The following is a 19,374-nucleotide window of genomic DNA, read 5'->3' on the forward strand; positions in this document are numbered from 1 at the left end:
TTCACACTTTTGCTCTAGGTAGCTTGCTATTTATGAGAAACACACCCAGTCAAAGGATCTAATTCTGGCAGTGGAGATTTCAGGAAAATACATATTAAAGTTCTCATTCTATTGGGCCACATACGTAGGATCTGATTAGAAGACAGCTAATCACTTATAAAGAGGATGTCTGGTAACAGATTAACTAAGCAAAATAGTGCAGTATCAGTCCCCTGCTAGTACCACTCAGTCAGGAGACCAAAGTTCATTTCAAAGAATACGCTGTGCTGGTTGCAAGGAAGTCAGCGAAGAAAACATTTCCAAGATTGAAAAAGGCAAGTGGCACAGAGCTGGTTTTAAAATATATTATATGTGTGATTGGGACTAAACAGAAATGAGTGGCAACACAGCGCAGGTGACAGGACCAAACGAGCTACGTGGGTTGGTGTCTACTTGAGAGGCTGCTGGAACCAGGGGCATTGTGTTCAACTGTGTGGCTCCTTGAAGACATTTGTGATAAGGCCTGGATATACTGAGGTGAGGGACCTTGGAGAACAAGTGAAGCCTGGGTTACTCAGCACTATATAATAGAATTAGAAATCACAAGCAAAATGATATATATTACCTATTAAGGTGTCACTGAGGTCAGCTTGACTGTTTGCCAGTAGCTTTGCTTACCAATCAATGAAAATGGCTACTGAGTATGGAGGGTCTTTCTGTCTTCTGATATTTCCTTCAGTTTCCTTCCTCAAAGACTTGAAGTTTTTATTGTGCAGGTTTTTCACTTGCTTGGTTAGAGTTACCCTCAAGATATTTTGTATTATTTGTGGCTGTTGTGAAGGGTGTTGTTTCCCTTTCTTTCTCAGCACATTCATCATCTGTATATAAGAGGGCTACTGGTTTTTGTGAGTTAATCTCGGGTCCAATCACTTCACTTAAGGTGTTTATAGGTTGTGAAAGTCTCCTGGTAGAATGTTTGGGGTCACTTATGTATACTACGATATCATCTTCAAATAGTGATATTTTTACTTCTTTTCTAGTTTGTATCCCCTTGATCTCCTTTAGTTGTCACATTGCTCTAGCTAGGATTTCAACTACTATATTGGGTAGCTACAGAGAGTAGATAGCCTGGCTGCTTTGATTTTCTTTCCATTTAATTTGATGTTAGGACAGGCTTGCTGTAAATTGCCTTTATTATATTTAGGTATGGGCCCTGTATCCCTGATTTCTCCAAGACTTTCATCTTAAAGGGGTATTGGGTTTTGTCAAAGGCATTTTTAGCATCTAATGAAATGATTATGTGTTTTTTCTATCAGTTTGTTTATATGGTGGATTACACTGACAGATTTCTGTATATTAAACTATCCCTGCACCCCAGGGATGAAGCCTACTTGATCATGGTGGATGGTCTTTTTGATATGTTCTTGGATTCAGTTTGTATTTTATTGAGTATTTTTGCATCAATGTTTGTGATGGAAATTAGTCTTTAATTCTTTTCCTTTGTTGAATCATTGTGTGTGGTTTGGGTATCAGGGTGACTGTGGCCTTATAAAATGAATTTGGCAATGTTCCTTCTGCTTCTATTTTGTGGAATAGTTAGAGCAGTATTGATATTAGCTCTTCTTTGAAGGTCTGTTAGAATTCTGCCCTGAAAACTCCTGGCCCTGAGTTTGTTTGTTTGTTTGTTTGTTTGTTTGTTTGTTTTGGCTTGGCTTTTGATAACTGCTTCTATTTCCTTAGGGGTTGTTGTTCTATTTACGTTGCTTATCTGATCTTGATTTACCTTTGGTATCAAAGTTGATAGGAAGTTGATAGAAATTTGTCTGTTTATTTTAGATTTCCCCATTTTGTCGAGTACAGGTTTTGAAGTAAGACCTAACAATTCTTTGAATTTTCTCAGTGTCTGTTGTTGCATCCCCATTTTCATTTTTTATTTTGTCAATTTGGATAATCTCTCTGTCTTTTGGTTAGTTTGGCTAAGTGTTTCTCCATGTTGTTGATTTTCTGAGGGAAAAAAACCAACTCTGTTTCATTGATTCTTTGTATTGTTCTCCTTATGTCTATTTTATTGACTTCAGCCCCAAGTTTAATTATTTCCTGCCATTTACTCCTCTTGGGTATGTTTGCTTCTTTTTGTTCTAGAGCTTTCAAGTGTGCTGTTAAGTCACAAGTATGACATCTCTCCAGTTTCTTTATGAAGGTAATTAGTGGTATGAATTTGCCATTTAGCAGCACTTTCATTGTATCCCATAAGTTTGGGTATGTTGTACATTTGTTTTCACTGAATTCTAGGAAGTCTTTAATTTATTTCTTATTTTTGCCTTGACTCTGCAGTCGTTCAGTAGGAAGTTGTCCAATTTGTATGAATTTTTAGGCTTTCTGTTGTTTCTGTTATTGTTGATATTCAGTTGATAGGATACAAGGTGTTACTTCAATTTTATTGTATCTGCTGAGACTTGCTTTGTGAACTGAGTATGTGGTTAAATTTTGAGAATGTTCTGTCAGTTACTGAGAATCATGTGTATTCTTTTGTGTTTGGGTAAAATGTTCTGCAGGTATCTGTTAGGGTCTGTTTGATTCGTGATGTATATTAGCTCCATTATTTCTATTTAGTTTCTGTCTGGATAACCTATCCATTGGTGCAAGATGACATATTAAAATCTGTCACTATTAATGTATGAAGGTCAATGTCTGATTTAAGCTTTAGCACTGTTTCTTTTACAAATGTGGGTACCCTTGCTTGAGTAATAGATGTTAAGAATTAAATTACCAACTTGGTGGATTGTTCATTTGATGAGTATGAAATGTCCTTCCCCATATCTTTTGATTAATTTTGGTTTGAAATATATTAGAATAGCTACACCAACTTGAGTCTTGGATATATGCTCATAGATCAATCAGATTAACACAGTAAAAACTGTCATCCTACCAAAAAGCAATCAGCATATTCAACACAATTTGCATCAAAATTTCAACATAATTCTTTATAGACCTTGAACGAACAATACACAACTTCACATGGAAAAACAAAAGACCCAGGATATCTAAAAATGACCCTATACAATAAAATAACTTCCAGAGGTATCACCATCCCTGACCTCAAGCTGTACTACAGAGCGGTGGTAATTAATCAAAAAACCACATGATGTCAGCATAAAAACATACACATTGATACATGAAATTCAATCAAAAACCTAGACATAAATCCACACACCTATAGACATCTGATTTTTGATAAATAAGGGAGAAATATACAATGGGGAGATAAGCATTTCCAACAAATGGTGCTGGTCTAACTGGATGTTGGTATGTAGAAAAATGCAGACCACCAGTAGTGCAGGCACTAATATCAACAATTAATACATGGAAACCCATGAAACTAAAAAGCTTCTGTAAAGCAAAGGACACCATCAGTAGGACAATATGGAACACCACAGAATAGAAAATGATATTCACCAACTCCACATCTGACAGAAGGCTAGTATCCAAAATATATGAAGAACTCAAGAAACTGGTTATTAACAAAGTAAAAAATTCCCTTTTAAAAAAATGGGGAACAGATCTAAGAAGAGAATTCTCAACAGAGGACTCTCAAATGGCAAAGAAGCACTTAAAGAAATGTCCAACATGCTTAGCCATCAGGGAAATTAAAATGAATTTGAGATTCCATCTTACAACTGTTAGAATGCCTAAGATCAAAACCACAAATGACAACTCATGTTGTAGAAGAATTTTAATCCAGCAACATGACTGCTCTGGCAAGGGATCACATCTAATGACCTTCTAGGTCTATGTGATGCAGCAGGAATGACACACCTTTAACCCCTCTTTTGGGAATACAGACAAACCCTTAGTATACACCTTTAATCCCAAACAATGAAGGTCAAGTCAGTTTGTAGGGAAGCTCCCATGTTTAAAAGTGATATCTAATTGAGGGACAGACAAAGTGATGAATCAGAGAAAGATTTGACAGAATGAGTCCAAGATAGGATATGCCGACTTTCAAGAGAGCAGACACGAAAGAGAAGTTACTTAAGAGTAGTACAGTAGAGACAGAGAAGACAATACAGTAGAGAGCAGTACAGTAGAGAGCTCGTAAGGAAGGCAGTACAGTAGAGTTGAGTTCAGTCATTGGGAGTGAGTGCAGCGGAATTCGACCCAATGCAGTTGAGTTTATGGAGTTCAGGGGCTGTTTTCTAAGCAGAGTACTCAAACTCCAGTAAGAAGCAGAGAGAAGCCAGGTTGAATCAGTCAGCTTGGAGAAGAGTTTGGGCCAAAACAACCAAGTTAAACCAACCAGCAGAAGTTCAGAAAGAGGTGAGCTTATTCCACAGTAAGCCTCTGAGACCACAATTACATTAGGCAAATGAAAGATACTTTTATAATGCTGGCAAAGATGTGGAACAAGGGAAACACTCCTCCACTGCTGGTGGGAGTGCAAACTTGTACAGCCACTTTGGAAGTCAATCTGCAGGTTTCTCAGAAAACCCAAATAGACCATTCCTGGGCATAAACCCAAAAGATGCTATATCCTATCACAAAAACACTTGTCAGTTATGCTCATAGCAGCTTTACTCATAACAGCCAGAGGCTGGAAACAACCTAGATGTTCCTCAACCAAAGAATGGATTTTAAAAATACGGCACATTTAAATAATGGAGTATTGTTCAGCTGCTTAAAAAGACAATAACATTATGAAATTTGCAGGCAAATGGAGGGGACTAGAAAAAATCATCCTGAATGAGGTAATCCAGACCCAGAAATAAAAACATGGCATATACTCACTTATAGAGATGTTAGCTGTAAAGTAAAAGATAATCATACTATAATCCACAGACCCAAAGAGGCTAAGCATCGTGAGGGCTTAATGGCGCACAACAGGATCTTCCTAGAAAGGGGGAATAGAATACATGTTGAGGATGGCCTGGAGGTGAGTAGGGATGAGAACAAGAGGGATCAGGTAGGAGGGGCGACAGAAAATACTGGGAGAGACAATTGGAATTGGGGTGGGCATGTGGGGATGTGGGGGTTGAAGTAGAAACCTAGTGCAATAGAAACTCCATTGAATCCATGCAAGTAACTCTAGGAAAGTCTCCTATTAATAAGGGGTACAGAGCCTGAACCGGCCATCTTCTGTAGCAAGGCAAGGCTGCAAGTGGAGGAATTGAGACACCAACCCAGCCACAACGTACAACCTTCAACCTACAGTTTGTCCTGCCCATAGAGTGTTCCAGGACGAGAGCCTAGCAGAATCATTATCAGAGAGACCAGAGAGACGTCACCCAACAACTGATGGGAGCGGATGTAGAGTACCACAGCCATAGATTAGGCAGGGTCTGGGGAGTCCAGTGGAGAAGGGAGAGGAAGAATCTGAGAAAACAGAATGGTCAGAGACGCACCAGGAGAGCACAGCCCACAGAATCAACTGACTGGAACTCATGGGGCCTTGAAGAAATCAGCGAGCCCATAGGGGTCCAACTCAGGGTTCTTATGGAAAGTGGGAGCAGGGGCTGTCCCTGACTATTTTGCCTACTTGTGGGACCCTTTTCCTCCTAGTGGGTTGCCTCTTCCAGTCTTGATGTGAGGGTATGTGCCTGGTCTTATTCTTGCTTGTTATGCCGTATTTGTTTGATGCCTCTGGGAGGCTTGCTCTTTTCTGAAGGGGGTGTGGGCATGGATCTGTGGGGACAAGAAAGAGCAGAAGCTGTGGTCAGGATGTAATATATGAAAAGATAGTAAAATAAAATAAAATAAAATAAAATAATAGAAAAGAAAAAAATTGCCAACAACCTTAAGACATTCTAAGGCTTATGTACTGCATGAAAACTGACTATATATACCGTACAGGTTCTTTATTCTTCTGCTTCCTAAATGAACTACAGAGTTTTGACAAGGAGTCCAGACTTGGCAATGATCAACCATGAGATGACTTGTTATTTTCTAACAGAAATTACAAGTAGCTCTCATTTTCACTGCAATGTTTCCTGATTGTAAGTGATAGCTCATAAGAAAAAGCAGGAGCCATCTTTTGCAGTATCCATGTTTTCTGGAAGGAAAGCATTCAGGAAGTAGGGAGGAGGAATTTTTGCAGTTGACACTTGTATATTCAAGAAGCGGGGAGACATCATTAAAATGCGGAATGGGCAATTCTCTTTTGAGTAACCCACAGCGTGCTCTTAGATTGGCCTTACATTGTTAATAAGTATCTCTTTCTCATAACCTTGTGCTTTAAAAGTATGTTAAAAATCTCATTTAATTCTAAGTCTGATTTTTAAAATAAAATAAAATAAAATAACACAATGCTTAATGGAGCTGGACATGGTGGTTCATACCTGTAGTCCGTGAACTCAAGGCAGGTGAATTCTGGTGGACTGTTTGAGATCAGTCCAAGCTACATAGTGAGTTCCAGGATAGCCCCTCTAAAGGGTAGAGTGTGCTAGAGAGATAGTTCATGGCTAAGAGAACTGGCTGTTCTTCCAGAGGACCAAGGTTTGTTTCCTAGCACCCATATTAGGTAGCTCACAACCATCTTTAATTCAAGTTACAAAGGATTCAACATCCATCATCTGGCCTCTGTAAGGACCAGGCAGGCGTGTGGTACACATACATGCATGTGGGCAAAACACCCATACGTATAAAATTAAATACATTGAAAAGAAAATGTAAGAAGAGAAAACAGCTTAACTGGCTCTTTCTTCTTCTGTGTTCTTTCTACTTCTTTAACAATGAGTGAATTTAAATCCTCCCCATGGCTTCCTAACCTCAGCGATCTCAGGCCTGAATTCTCTCCTCCATCATACCAAGGCATCAACATTCTACCTAAATGAGCTCATCTTCATGAGATTTGGCCCCTCCCTCCTTTCCCTGGAGTTTTTCCTTCCTCAGACCTTACTCACTTCTATCTGGTTTCTCTCTACTTCTCCACTATCGATTACTGAGATTCCAAACCCCACCCTATCTTCATGGCATCTGTAGTGGAGCACCCAACCCTACTTAGGTCAGGACAAGGGAGGAGACAGCCCATCATAGACAGCACAGAAAGCTCTTTCCATCCATAGATGCTGAATCCACAGACTTGCTCAATCAGAGGCTGAAAATATTCAGAAAAATATGATGTCTGTATTGATCATGTACAGAGCCCTTTTGTTCACCATTGTTACTTAAACAATAAGGTGTGACCGTACTTACATTTCTGTTAGACTTATACTAAATATAATCTAGATAGCATTTAGAGCAGCAGTTCTCAACCTGTGGGTTATAATCCCTCTGAGAGTCAAAGACCCTTTCACAGGGGTCATATATCAGATAACCTGCACATCAGATATTTATATTAAAATTCATAACAGTAGCAAAATTAGAGTTATGATGTAACAACAAAATAATTTTATGGTTGAGTCAGCCCAATGGGTTGCAGCATTAGGAAGGCTGAGAACCACTGGTTTAGATGATAAAGGGTGCTATGCATAGGTTACATGCATACTATACCATTTTATATAAGTAACTTGAGTATGAACAGGTTTCCTGGAGCAGTAAGTCATCCCCCCAATAGACCCTGAGGGAGAATTGTACAGAGTATCCATGCCAATGTCAGAGGCTTTATGCTCAGTGAGTATAGATACCTAATTCTTTCTGTGGTGCCTCCATTTACCCACAGCTATGACAGATCCCAACAAGATGATCATCAATTTGGCTGTCTTTGGCAGGACTCAGAGTGGGAAAAGTTCTGCTGGGAATGTTCTTTTGGGAAGCGTTGATTTCTACAGCACCTTTGCTCCAGGTTCTGTAACCAAAGATTGCAGCTTGGGCCGAAGCTGTCAGCTCCACGGCTTCATGCGTCGAGGGGGAAAAGAGATAAGCCTGCAGATACAGGTACTGGACACTCCAGGATATCCACACAGCAAGCTGAGCACAAGACATGTAAAGCAGGAAGTGAAGAAGGCCCTGGCACATCACTTTGGGCAAGAGGGTCTCCATCTTGCTTTGTTGGTCCAGAGAGCCGATGTGCCTTTCTTCGGACAGGAAGCATCTAACTCAGTCCAGTTGATCCAGGTAACACCAAGATAAATTATACTGGCACCATTATCCCTACCTGGGGGCATTATCTTCATAGACAAGGCTCAAAAAGAAACTGGCTTGACAGACACTTGAGCTACAGAGTGTTTCCCATATAGCAATAGTCAGTAAAAGTGACTTGATTTTCTTCCAGGAGTTCTATTTTATAATCTGTCTTAGTGCAATGGTTCTCAACCTTCCTAATGCTGCGGCTCTTTAATATAGTTTTTCATGTTGTGGTGACCCCAAATGATAAAATTATTTCATTGCTACTTCCCAAATGTGATTGGGTTACCAGTATGAAGGTTGATGTCATTCTGCTATTCTAGATAGCTGACACATAACTCCAAGGGTTGAGAGCCATTGTTTTAGAATAATTCAGTCAGTTATTCTATAAATAGTTCATAGACAGAAATTTCCAGACACTAATTTGCAGAAGTGAAGCCTTAAATCCTTAAGAACCTTGAACTTGAGAATGTAACTCGTAGACTAGCTGCACCAGAATCAGCTGGGCAACTTGCTGAAAATGCAGACTCACCCATGACTATTGGAATAGAATATCAAGCATGAGACCTGTATATCTACATTTCCATGTTTTTATATAGGTTTATCAAAACAAGGGAAGGTTCAAAACTACCAACTGAAATACCACACACTATGGGCCACAACAAGAGGACAAGTTGTGATAATTCATCAACAAATGCATATTTATTCACTGGTAACATTGAGAACTTTCAAAGACACAAAGCCTGACTGCAAAAGTCTCATAACCTAGAAGAGGGAAATAAATGTCAGAAACGAAAACCTGTTAACTGCCCAAGTAATGTAGTGTGTAATAGGAGCAAGGCAAGACTTAACATCACAGCAACTGTTGCAGGAAAGCTGTGCAGGATTCACAGGAAAGAAATGGGCTATTTCTCATGTTTACCTGCCACAGCACACAGTTAAAGTTCTCCATTCCAACAACGAACTACAAGGACTTTAGGCAGAATGTAGATAACATATGTTGTATCTGATCGTACTGATTTATTTGTTCATTTATAACCAGTCCATGAGTTGGGGGTTTCACTCCTTAGACAGTCCAGCAAATGATCCAGGTGAGAGGAGCAGTCTTGCTATGGCCACATCTTGGAGGAATAAAGAGTGTATATATTTATACCCCGCAGAAATAATGTAGGTAAGGTGACCAGGTAGACTATTACTTACAACTCCTAGAAATTAACCATTGACCTCCTCCATTCTAGCCAAGAACTTGATTCTGTAGACAAGGTTCAGCTCAGTTTAACTGCTGGGCCTTACGAGTAGAAGCTGCCCTTCTGTGTTCAGATAAGGGACTTTCTCCCTTTAACTAATAAAGACTTGACTAATAAAGATTGAGCCAAATGGCAGACACACGTTTTGTTTCTCAGTGGTTATGTGTGTTTGTAAAAGATTAGGAAAAAGCCATGTGTGTAATTACAAGAAAGTAGTGGAAGTGGGAGGGAGGGAGGAATGGGAGGAAACAGGGGAAGGGCTAACAATCAAGATGTAATATGAATAAATTAATTAAAAAAAAAAAAGAAAAACCCTGTATTGAAAAAAAAAATTAAAAAAAATCACTGACACTAAAAAAAAAAAAAAAAAAAAAAAAAAAAAAAAAAAAAGAAAGTAGTGGAAAAATTAGGGTGACAAGAGTGAAGACTTCATCTTCCAGCTCTTAAGATCCAAGTCATGCTGTCAACAGTAAACAAGATGGTTGTAATTAAGATACAATATGAAATCTAAGGCAACCACTCAGCTCCCAAAACTATTAGCCCTATATCTCAAAGCATTTCTGGTGGAAATTGGATGCCGGGAAACCTGTACCCAAATATCAGGATAATTTTAATATTCACTAAGGCTGCTTTACATAAATAAAGTAAATTCACAAACAACTACTTCTCAAAAGCCATCTTGACTCTCCCCATAGGGTTGTCATTCTTCCCTGTGGAACACTATGCTGGGCCCAAAAGGATTCTAATACATATATTTTGAGAATAGATCCTTCCAGTGTCGGTATACAGAACATTATAATCCACTGTTTTCCTACAAAGCAATTTAATTCATACTTGTCTTTTGAAGCGCCATCTGCAGAGCTTTCTCCAACAGCTGCCTTCCTTAAGCCATTGTCTATCTCAGGAGTTGAAGACCAATATGAGATGGGTGTGAGAAAAGTTCAGATCTTGTTTGTTTGTTTTATAGTATAAACGATTTCTCTTTTTTATGAATAGCAGCAGACAAGGCTTATTAATGCCTAGAAAAGCCCCATGGGTGCTGGAAGTCATTGCAAATCTGTGTGGGGGCACCTCTTTGTTTTCCAATAATGGTCTCCGAGGCACAGACTTGATGCTCTTGACTTTCTTCTTCAGGTGACTCAGATACTCGTGGCAGCCAGATGTATGCACTCTCACATCAGGAGCAGCTGCCAGATGTCTTGGTATTTGACAGGACCAAGAGCAGATAGCTAAGCAGCTGTTCAGGCCCATGGGTTCCAGGCATATCCTGAATTTCTTTTCCTTCTAGGCTGATAAACAAGGAGAATAGGGTAACTGTCTTTTCCCTTTCCGGGTAAGGGAAGGGTCCTGGCACGGAAGGACTGGCCTAGTCTTTCCTGCGACTTTCTGTTATCTCCTGGTTATGATTTAATATTCTGCAGAGGGGTCATAGGCTGCCATTGTGATGATTAAAGCTGTCTTCCAAATGACATTTCTCATTATTTATATTAGGTCCTTTAGGTCAATGGGTTGTACTCTCTAAAATGGGGAAGGAAAGATGTGCCTCCTGTGAATGTTAGTGGGAATATTATTTGAATGTTAAAAAGAAAGTCCACAAGTGTGGCAGAGAAGACATAATACAGTTCACTCCAATAAAGAGCATCATGAGGTCGCTCCAGGAACTGAACCTATGAGCAGAGTAGAGTCTACATTCTTTTGTACAGTCATAGGCTGTACAATGGCTGTGAACAAGCAGGCTTGAGAACGCATTTTCATCTTAGAATCAGCAATTCAGCTTTGGATGCTGCAGATGGATGCTCATAACACAACAGGCTCACAAAGGCCAGTGATGGGCCTGCGAGCACTAGACAGACCTCACAGGCCTAGTTAGCAGGTGGGACTTATCAAAAGCAAAGCTTAATATTACTAGCCTTTCTCACTTTTAGATTCCCAGTCACAAAGGGTGCTGGTTTTATTGATATTGAAGACCTCTACCCACTAGTGTTAGTAACTATGACTGCTTAGCACTGAGCTCCTTACAGGAGAGCCAGGAACAAAGGCAAAGTGGCCCTGTTATGACTGCTGCTCTTCTGCACTGAGATGAGCACTCATTCGAATGGACCAGTGAAAGGTCGCTTGTCTCAGAGGTGAAGAACATGTTTTCTGGGTATGTTATACACACTTGTGCTCAGCCTCCTTCTTAGCTACTTGTTTGCAGCATGACCTTGGACAAGGAAGCAGTAAGTGATGACAGGATCGACTTAACTGGCTCCTTTTTGGATTGCACATGAGCCTGGCAGTAGAAAATCCTTTAACTGAGACACTGGTATGTGATAAGTGCACCGTAAGAGTTTATCTGTGGGGACTACCATTTTATATTACCATTAGTCTAATCAGCTACGTGACTTCCATTGAGCCACACAACACCACAAGGCCTTAATATGCTCCTCTTTAAAATGGGGCAACTTGGATGGATGCTTTCTAACACTGGATATGAGAGCTGAGGCTAATGTAGAATTGGAGCTGAGATGCCATCATTCATTTTTGACTCTCTGCATACAAGCACACACACATACACATGCACACACACAACACACTCACACACTTACGTAGGATCCTTATTATCCTCCTGTTCCATGATAACTTTTTTCTCAGCTGATGTAATTGTTGGCTTTTTTTCTAAAGTTTCCCCTTAAAAGGTCCAGATGCTATGATTTCATCAACCACAAACAAATGGGGCAGGGCTGGTGAGGTCCTGAGAAAATGAACAATTCCTGGAAAATAAGGTTTATATCCTAACTCACTGTCCCAAATGGACAAGAAGGCCTCATACCCGTTAGCACTGTGAAACCAAACAATCTGTGGCTGTGGCATTCCCACTTGGGCTTTGTACTATATTTAAATTACTAGCAGCAGATAAATTACTTTGACTTATTTTGCTCTTGAATTTCTTTTGAGACATCGATCAACTGTGATTGTTCGGTCTCTGGTTCCCCAGTGAACATGTCTAGCCACTAATGTGATGACTATCACCAAGTGACACTATTTTCAAACACTGAACTATTATCTGGCCAAAGACCAATCTAAGGATTATAGATTAAATAAGCCATTCTTCTCTGGTTTGGGCAGTAATTCAAAAGTGCAATTTCTCTCACAGTTTAAGAGATATGTATGCTTTTGCAAAAAAAAAAAAGTTATCAATCTGTAAAGCCTGCCCAGGGTCTGAACACACGAGCTTGTGAGTGGCATGGCGCTTAGTGCTTCCACTTACTTATCCTGAATGAGATAACTCTGAAGTATAAAAACCACCCAAAGGGGTGGGGGAGGGAGAGAAGGAAACAGGCCGTTACAGTAACTAAGAGCATTACGCTATTTACAGTTTAAAGTATGGACTTAGTAAGAAAAGAATTCTGGTAAGGGATATTTTACAGAACAGTATCAGTATGTTCTTTCATTGTGATGATTACTCAGAAATATTTATTGACAAGTATGGTCTAGATACCAACCAAAGCTATCTGGGCAGTGGGTTTGGTGGAGCTCAGGGGCTGAAAGCACCAGCTATCCACTAACTCATAAGTTAACATTTTAGCATGACATTCATGACATTCAGTGCAGCACGGGAGTGGTACACTGAGGCTCAAAATGTGGGAAACTTGCAGATATGAGTGTGGTCAAAGATCAATAGCTAGACCTGAGTGGACATAAAAGCCCACTATCACACAACCCCTACTATTGCATTATGTTAATTCTTTTTAAATTTTTATTATTATCTATCATCATTGTGTGTGCATGCATGTGTGTATATGCATTTATGTGTGCGTTTGTGTGTGTGTGTGTGTGTCCGTCCATGTGTATGTGCACATGCATGCATGTACATGCATGCGTGTGTGTGTGTCTGTGTGTGTCTGTGTGTGCATTTGTGTGTGCAGCATGAGTGTGGAGGCCAGAGGACAACTGGGATTGGCTTTCATGTGAGTGCTAAGGATCTGGTTCAGGTCACCGTGTTCCTGGGATTTGGGGAACCTCGTCATGGTTGCTCGATGTTTTAGGGGAAATCCAGGTCCCTTCTTGAGGTTCTTCATCTCGAAAAAAATTTAAGAATAGATTCAAATAAAGTCTCAAAGACAATTTTTATTAGAGTTTTAAAACCCATCAGAGCAGGTCAGCTGCGAATCTCAGTTGCTGCTTGCAAGAGCACAGTGGAGGATGGAAGGGAAGGTCACGCCCTTCAGCAGTGTGGAATTCAGAGGCAAGGTGGAAAAGCAGCCTCTTGGTGGGAGGGATGCTGTAAAGACAAAGTAAGAAAGGCCAAAGTGCTACAGAAGCTGAAAGTGTTAGGATGTGCATACTTTCAAATGAGACAGAAAGATTCTGGGGGACTCCAGGAAGGAAAGGCACAGTATCTCATTAAAGGGAAAATCATTCCATCTATTTCTTTAGCATAGCTTAGGTGAGCCCACCTTCCTAGGGGTGGTCCCTTGGCCTGGCCTACCTGGGACAATAGGTCCAAACCCAGGCCAGAGAGCCTGCTCCTGATGAGAGCAAGCTTTCTCCTAAGGAGCCTTTACTGTTATTCAGACATACAGGCTGGGGCTGTAAGCATTTTTATCCCCTGGGCCATCTTGCAGGCCCCTGTTAATCCTTTGTAGCAAATAGTAGATATTTATTGTCTCTTGGTTCTTGAGGTCAGAAGTCTGGAAATCACAGAATTGGCAAGGCTGGTTTCTTCTGAGAGCTGTGAGCAAATGATGTGTCCCAGGTCTTTTCCTGGATGCACATGACTCTTCTCAGGGTGCATGACCGGCTCCTTATATTTGTCTCCGTTGAAATTTTTCTGTTTTATATGGACATTAGTAATTTTGGATCAGGGGCTCATCTAATGACTTTAAGTTAATCACATCTTTATGACACTCTTTCCAAATAAGGTCACATTCTGAGGAACTAGGGGTGAGGACTTGGCATATGAGTTAGGGGAAGGACACAGTTCAACCATAACTTCTCTGTTTATTCATATCGCCGCCTGTGTCTTCTCTACCAGAGGCATGTACAATACACTGCGAGCATAGCAGAGTCCTCCAAATGCCCTTTATTTTGTCACGCCACCGTCACCTCCAGTGAGTTGTTGGAGTCATATGAATACTTAAGTTTTTTAGAGTTGTGGTGTTTAACTGTCGAGGGCACGCAAGTTTTCAGATGAATTTGGATTTAAAAGCACATGAGAATGTGACAAATGAAGCACCTTTTTGAATAATTCCCACGCATTTACAATTAAGATAATGGCTGATATTCTGATCTTGAAAAGGTGGCTCATGTGTTCTTGAAATAGGACGTTTTAGGGGATCCTGTAATTCTGTGGCGTCGGTAGACAAATTCTGGTTAGTTAGGAGCAGGCAAGTGGAGTCACCCCTAGAGAGATTTGTTCTGCATGCGGAGCTGAAAGCACAGTGAGCTATGGAACTGAAAAGTACAAGATCACGTCCAGAGAATACAGTTCAGAACTGAACCCTAAAAAACAAACTAAGCCTGTTGTTCGACTCAGTCAAGAGGATCCATGTTCCAAAATAGTCGGCAGCTTTTTACAGAGATTGATTTCAGCTGTAAATAGAGCCATACATAACACATCCTGATGTCACACAGGAGTTGATACAAATGTTGGTGTTTGAAAGTGTAAATAGTGGGAGACCTGGTGACACTCAGAGGAAGGATAGCAGGCTACCAAGAAGAGACTTGATACCCTATAAAGGGGGAAGAGGTACCCCTCAGTCACAGTCATAGGGAAGGGGAGTAAGGGGAAAATGGGAGGGAGGGAGGAATGGGAGGATACAAGGGATGGGATAACCATTGAGATGTAATATGAATAAGTTAATTTAAAAAAAAAAACAAAATAGTCAGCAGATATTGTTGAGAGTTTTCAGTGTCCTAGGACCTTTGCATGATAATGCAGACACAGAGAACGGACCTTTGAAGAAGTTACTGCTAAGTGTCAGTGACATATGTGTAAATAGATGGCTGTGGTGAGAGCCCGACTGCTCTTAGCAGTTGTAACTAGTATTCACAGCCACTGACTCAGAGCTTTCATTAGTATTTTAATAGTAGACATACTTGTTCTGATTCCTTTCTTTCTCCCCTCCGGCCCCTTCCTTCTCTTTACACCATAAGCACTAGCCACATATCTGTTATATACATTGAGAAATAGCTAAGATATAGGTCAAGCTCTCCATGTGTCACTTTTTGATGCCGCAATGGGAATAATAATAGTATTATGGCAAAGGTTCATGTTGAGCATCAAGAAGTTACGCATGGCCAAGCACGGTGGTGCCTTCCTCTAACCCAGCACTGGGATGGCAAAAGCAGGGTTGATATGTTTGGGGTGGAGCAGAGTAAGACTCTGCCTCAAAGAATTCAAGCCAAACCAAACCAAACAAAAATGAAAGAGAAAGGGAGGAGAGGGAGAAAGGAGACAAGAGACAAAAAAACAAAACAAAACAAAGCAAAATAAATGCCCATTTAAAAAGCTTAGCATACTATCTGGTACCAAATCTTCATTTTTTATTTGTTTGTTTGCTTTCTTCTGATTACTAGAAGTCCTTGATATCTCTTGTTATATTCATTCATAGATATTTTGCATTTATACAAAGTATTATAAATTGGTAACATCTTTATAAATATTTCAGCTATAGGAGCATACAGAATGGAGAAAATATTACTTTATTGTTACTTGATGAGGATTCCATATAAGTTTGGGGGACAAGCAAGAGTTAAGTGGTTACTGCTAGATGCCTTTTGCACTGCATGAGTAATACGCCACATGTCGTGGCTTCTGCTTTGTATCAGCTAATTTGCACTAATCAAACAAGAATTTATTGCACAACCAACTTGCACATTATCACTAAACAAAGGGACAACTGTCTTCAGTGCTTTTCAAGCACATTAGAAGAAGCCATTTGATAAATTGCCTTTGATTCCAGTCATGTGGCAAGAGGACCATGAGAATCATAGCAATCTTGTGTAGCCATTCCAACTCTACCAAATGGGCTTTGATCTTAGCGTTTCCCTTACTTGTCATCTGGTTAATCAATAGAGCATAACCAGATTATGTCATTTTAATCCCTTAGTAGATATTTTAGTGGTGATAACATAACACTCAAAAACAATGATACTATAACTATTGCCTTGCTCAAGGTACCACAAATTAGAGGAATTGAATGGTTCTAAAAGGGTCTGGTTGTGGAGAAAGGTATAACTGGTCACTGAGTGCTGGCCATACAACCCTCAATGTAGCCAGATGCTCCGAAGCATTAAGTTTTTGTGTATCAATTATAACAACAAAGTAAAACAGAGATTAAAGCCCTTTTTTGTTCGGAAACCCCATCCATCTTCCTCAATGTGGTAACAACACTTGAGCTCATAGCCACTTCCCATTACACATATCAGCTTTCAGAAATATCATGACACATGAGTCTGTTGGCCGATGACACTGGACTTTAATAATGGCTTTGCTCATTTTTGAGGACTGGAGTCCAAGGCAAATAGTCATTTAACTTCCTTCTCTTTCAGGAACTTCTGGGAGATTCTTGGCAGAATCACACTGCTATTCTTTTTACCCACGCAGAAGAAGTAGAAGAGGCTGGACTCAGTGAAGAGGAATATTTGCATGAGGCCTGTGATACGCTGTTAACCCTGCTGAATTCTGTTCAGCGGAGATGTGTTTTTTTGTATGGAAAAGGAAACTTGTATAATGAACAAAGAATTAAAATCTTAGAAAGAATCATGGAATTCATAAAAGAAAATCATTACCAAGTTCTTACTTTTACATAAAATGTAAGTGAAAAGCAAAGAGCAGTGGGTATTAATCAGGGTTGGAAATCTGATTTTAAAATCTGTCTTTGTCCTCAAAAATACGAGGGAATTCCCTGTACTGCCATATAGCCATTTTGGAAAATTATAAATAAAAACTAATATCAAAGAGTCAAGATTTCATTATATCAGAATTATACTCATAAGTATTTATCCAACAGAAAAGTGTACATTTGTACATTAAGAAACATGCATATTCAAGAATGTTCATGGTAGTATGATTCATAATGGTTAAAACCTGAAAACTATCCAAACCTACATTAACAGACTGATATGCAAATTGTGGCATATTAGCACATTGAGATACATGATAATGAGAATGAACAAACTCAACCACGTGGAACAGTAGCAATCAACTGTTTAACTACAATGCTAAGGGAAAGAAGATAGACATCAAGTGTGCTTTATGCCTCCATCTGTATAAAGGTCAGAAACAGTCAAAACTAATGCAGCCCAGCTGCTCTGATGGCAGAAGTGCTGGGGATCTGGACAGCAAAAGGATGTTGTTGGGTAACTTCAGAGATTTTAATAATGCTCTTTCTAGACTTGGAAGGGGGCTTCATAGTGTGTGTACCTTGTGAAAATGGAACAAAATCCCTTGTAATTTGTGAGCCTCTAACACTATTTGAAAACAATTTTAAGTAAATAAACTTTCTTCACTCTTAAGAAAGTTACCTCCCTGCTCACCCGATGCAAGAGATGGAAGACTGTGTGACCTTGCCAGAGCATGTTTCCTCACCAGAAATATGTCTTCCATCGTTACTGCAATGATTAAATGAACTGGCACCTCACAGGCTCAATGTTAGCTGTCCTTTCTGCTATAGGAAGACTTGCTGGCCACATTCGGGTTTAGAAATAGTAAGGAAAACCCAGACCATGTCCTTTAGCAAATCCCTGTAACAGTTTTCAGAGCTGACTATGACTGTAGTCCTGACTACAGAGGTGGTGCCTCTTGAGTCATTTGTTTGCATTGCTCTAGGCACCAGAATGGTTTGCCCACTTGAGAGTTCTTCAGGCTGGTTTTAATGGAACAGTGATAATGAAAAGAAAGCAAGTCAGAGCCACATCTGTCACCAAGACAGAATCATATCCCCTACACATATGACCATGTATGAATCGTCCCATACGTTCACTAATTCATAGACTGTTTTTATAAAGGTAATTTTTTTTTAAATTTTCTTACTATGATAACCTGTAGTAATTTCCATCTGAAACAGGATTGAAACTGATGGATTTTCTCCAAAAGCAGTTCTCAAAAGGCAACTTTCATGCTCAGTGTTTTCCAAACTCACATGCTATTTATTAAATAGGTCATCAGCTTCCTACTTGTCAGGTAGACAGCTAAAGACAGACAGTGACAGACACTCAGCCTTAAATCTCTCCCATCATTTTATTGTATTGCTGTCAACACCGGAGTGACTTGATTATAATGGATGCTTAATTGATACATAACATATGTACATCTTTATACATGGTAATTTGATGCATGTTATAGAATGTGTAATGATCAAATCAGGACAGTAAGCATTTCACTTCTGAAACTATTAGTCATTTTTAAATGCTGGTAATTTTGTACTTCTCTGGTCAATTTTAAATACATGATAGACAAGCTGTGACGTAGTAGTGGAGTGTTTGCCTAGCTTGCACAAGACTCTAGGTCCAATCCTATCAAGGCCATTTTATACCACTTAAGCTGAGCACCCCTCACAGTTTATCAACTATATTTTTAGCAATATACACAACATTGAATTTCATTATGCATGTTCAAATAAAACATTTTTTTCGTTGATTTGATGCTTCCCTTCCCCCCTCCACTCTTCACTTCATCCTCTTCAATACCTCTAGTGAGTGTTTTCCCTAATATACTCTATGTTCTTGCGTACTCAATATTAAATTCCAAGCATGCCCTTGCATGCACTGTGTAACAGCAGCCCTGGGTCTTCATAATAAGCAGCATAATGAATTGATAAAAATATGTCCACTGGGAATGGTATGGTGGACTCCTATGAGCCAGGGACATGAAATCTTGCTGCTATGCTCTCCGAGGCTGAGGCTGAGTGGTGCAATTCTTTCTGGGTAAATATTAATGCACAAACTTAACCATTTCTGAAGATAACCACAGCTCCCAAGAGACTCGCATGAGCAGGATTAACTCTAGGCAAAATAAATGGCATCCTGATGGCTTTTAGCATCCTGCTGCCTTTTCTACTAAGGTCTGTTATTCACAGTTTTTCTCACATTCTTCAGATGTCTA

The 19,374-nt window shown here is 39.8% G+C and overlaps 1 protein-coding gene across 3 annotated transcripts; it reads left to right on the forward strand.

Moving 5' to 3' along the window:
* The first annotated feature begins 225 nt into the window (after window positions 1-225).
* On the forward strand, window positions 226-18,736 carry GIMD1 (GIMAP family P-loop NTPase domain containing 1). 3 transcript variants are annotated; one of them, XM_084756865.1, is made up of 4 exons: window positions 233-314; window positions 4,816-4,909; window positions 7,634-8,028; window positions 16,821-18,736. In XM_084756865.1, exons 3-4 carry the CDS (start codon window positions 7,636-7,638, stop codon window positions 17,079-17,081), a joined length of 654 nt encoding a protein of 217 aa, XP_084612991.1. In that variant the 5' UTR covers window positions 233-314; window positions 4,816-4,909; window positions 7,634-7,635; the 3' UTR covers window positions 17,082-18,736. The 3 variants fall into 3 exon arrangements, with proteins under 3 accessions (XP_084612990.1, XP_084612991.1, XP_084612992.1); XM_084756864.1 differs by lacking the exon at window positions 4,816-4,909 and having other exon boundaries at window positions 226-314; XM_084756866.1 differs by lacking the exons at window positions 233-314; window positions 4,816-4,909 and adding an exon at window positions 354-516.
* The last annotated feature ends 638 nt before the right edge of the window (window positions 18,737-19,374 follow it).

This window comes from Acomys minous, assembly GCF_964271855.1.
Source record: "Acomys minous genome assembly, chromosome: 14".
In the NCBI taxonomy this organism is placed as follows: domain Eukaryota; kingdom Metazoa; phylum Chordata; class Mammalia; order Rodentia; family Muridae; genus Acomys; species Acomys minous.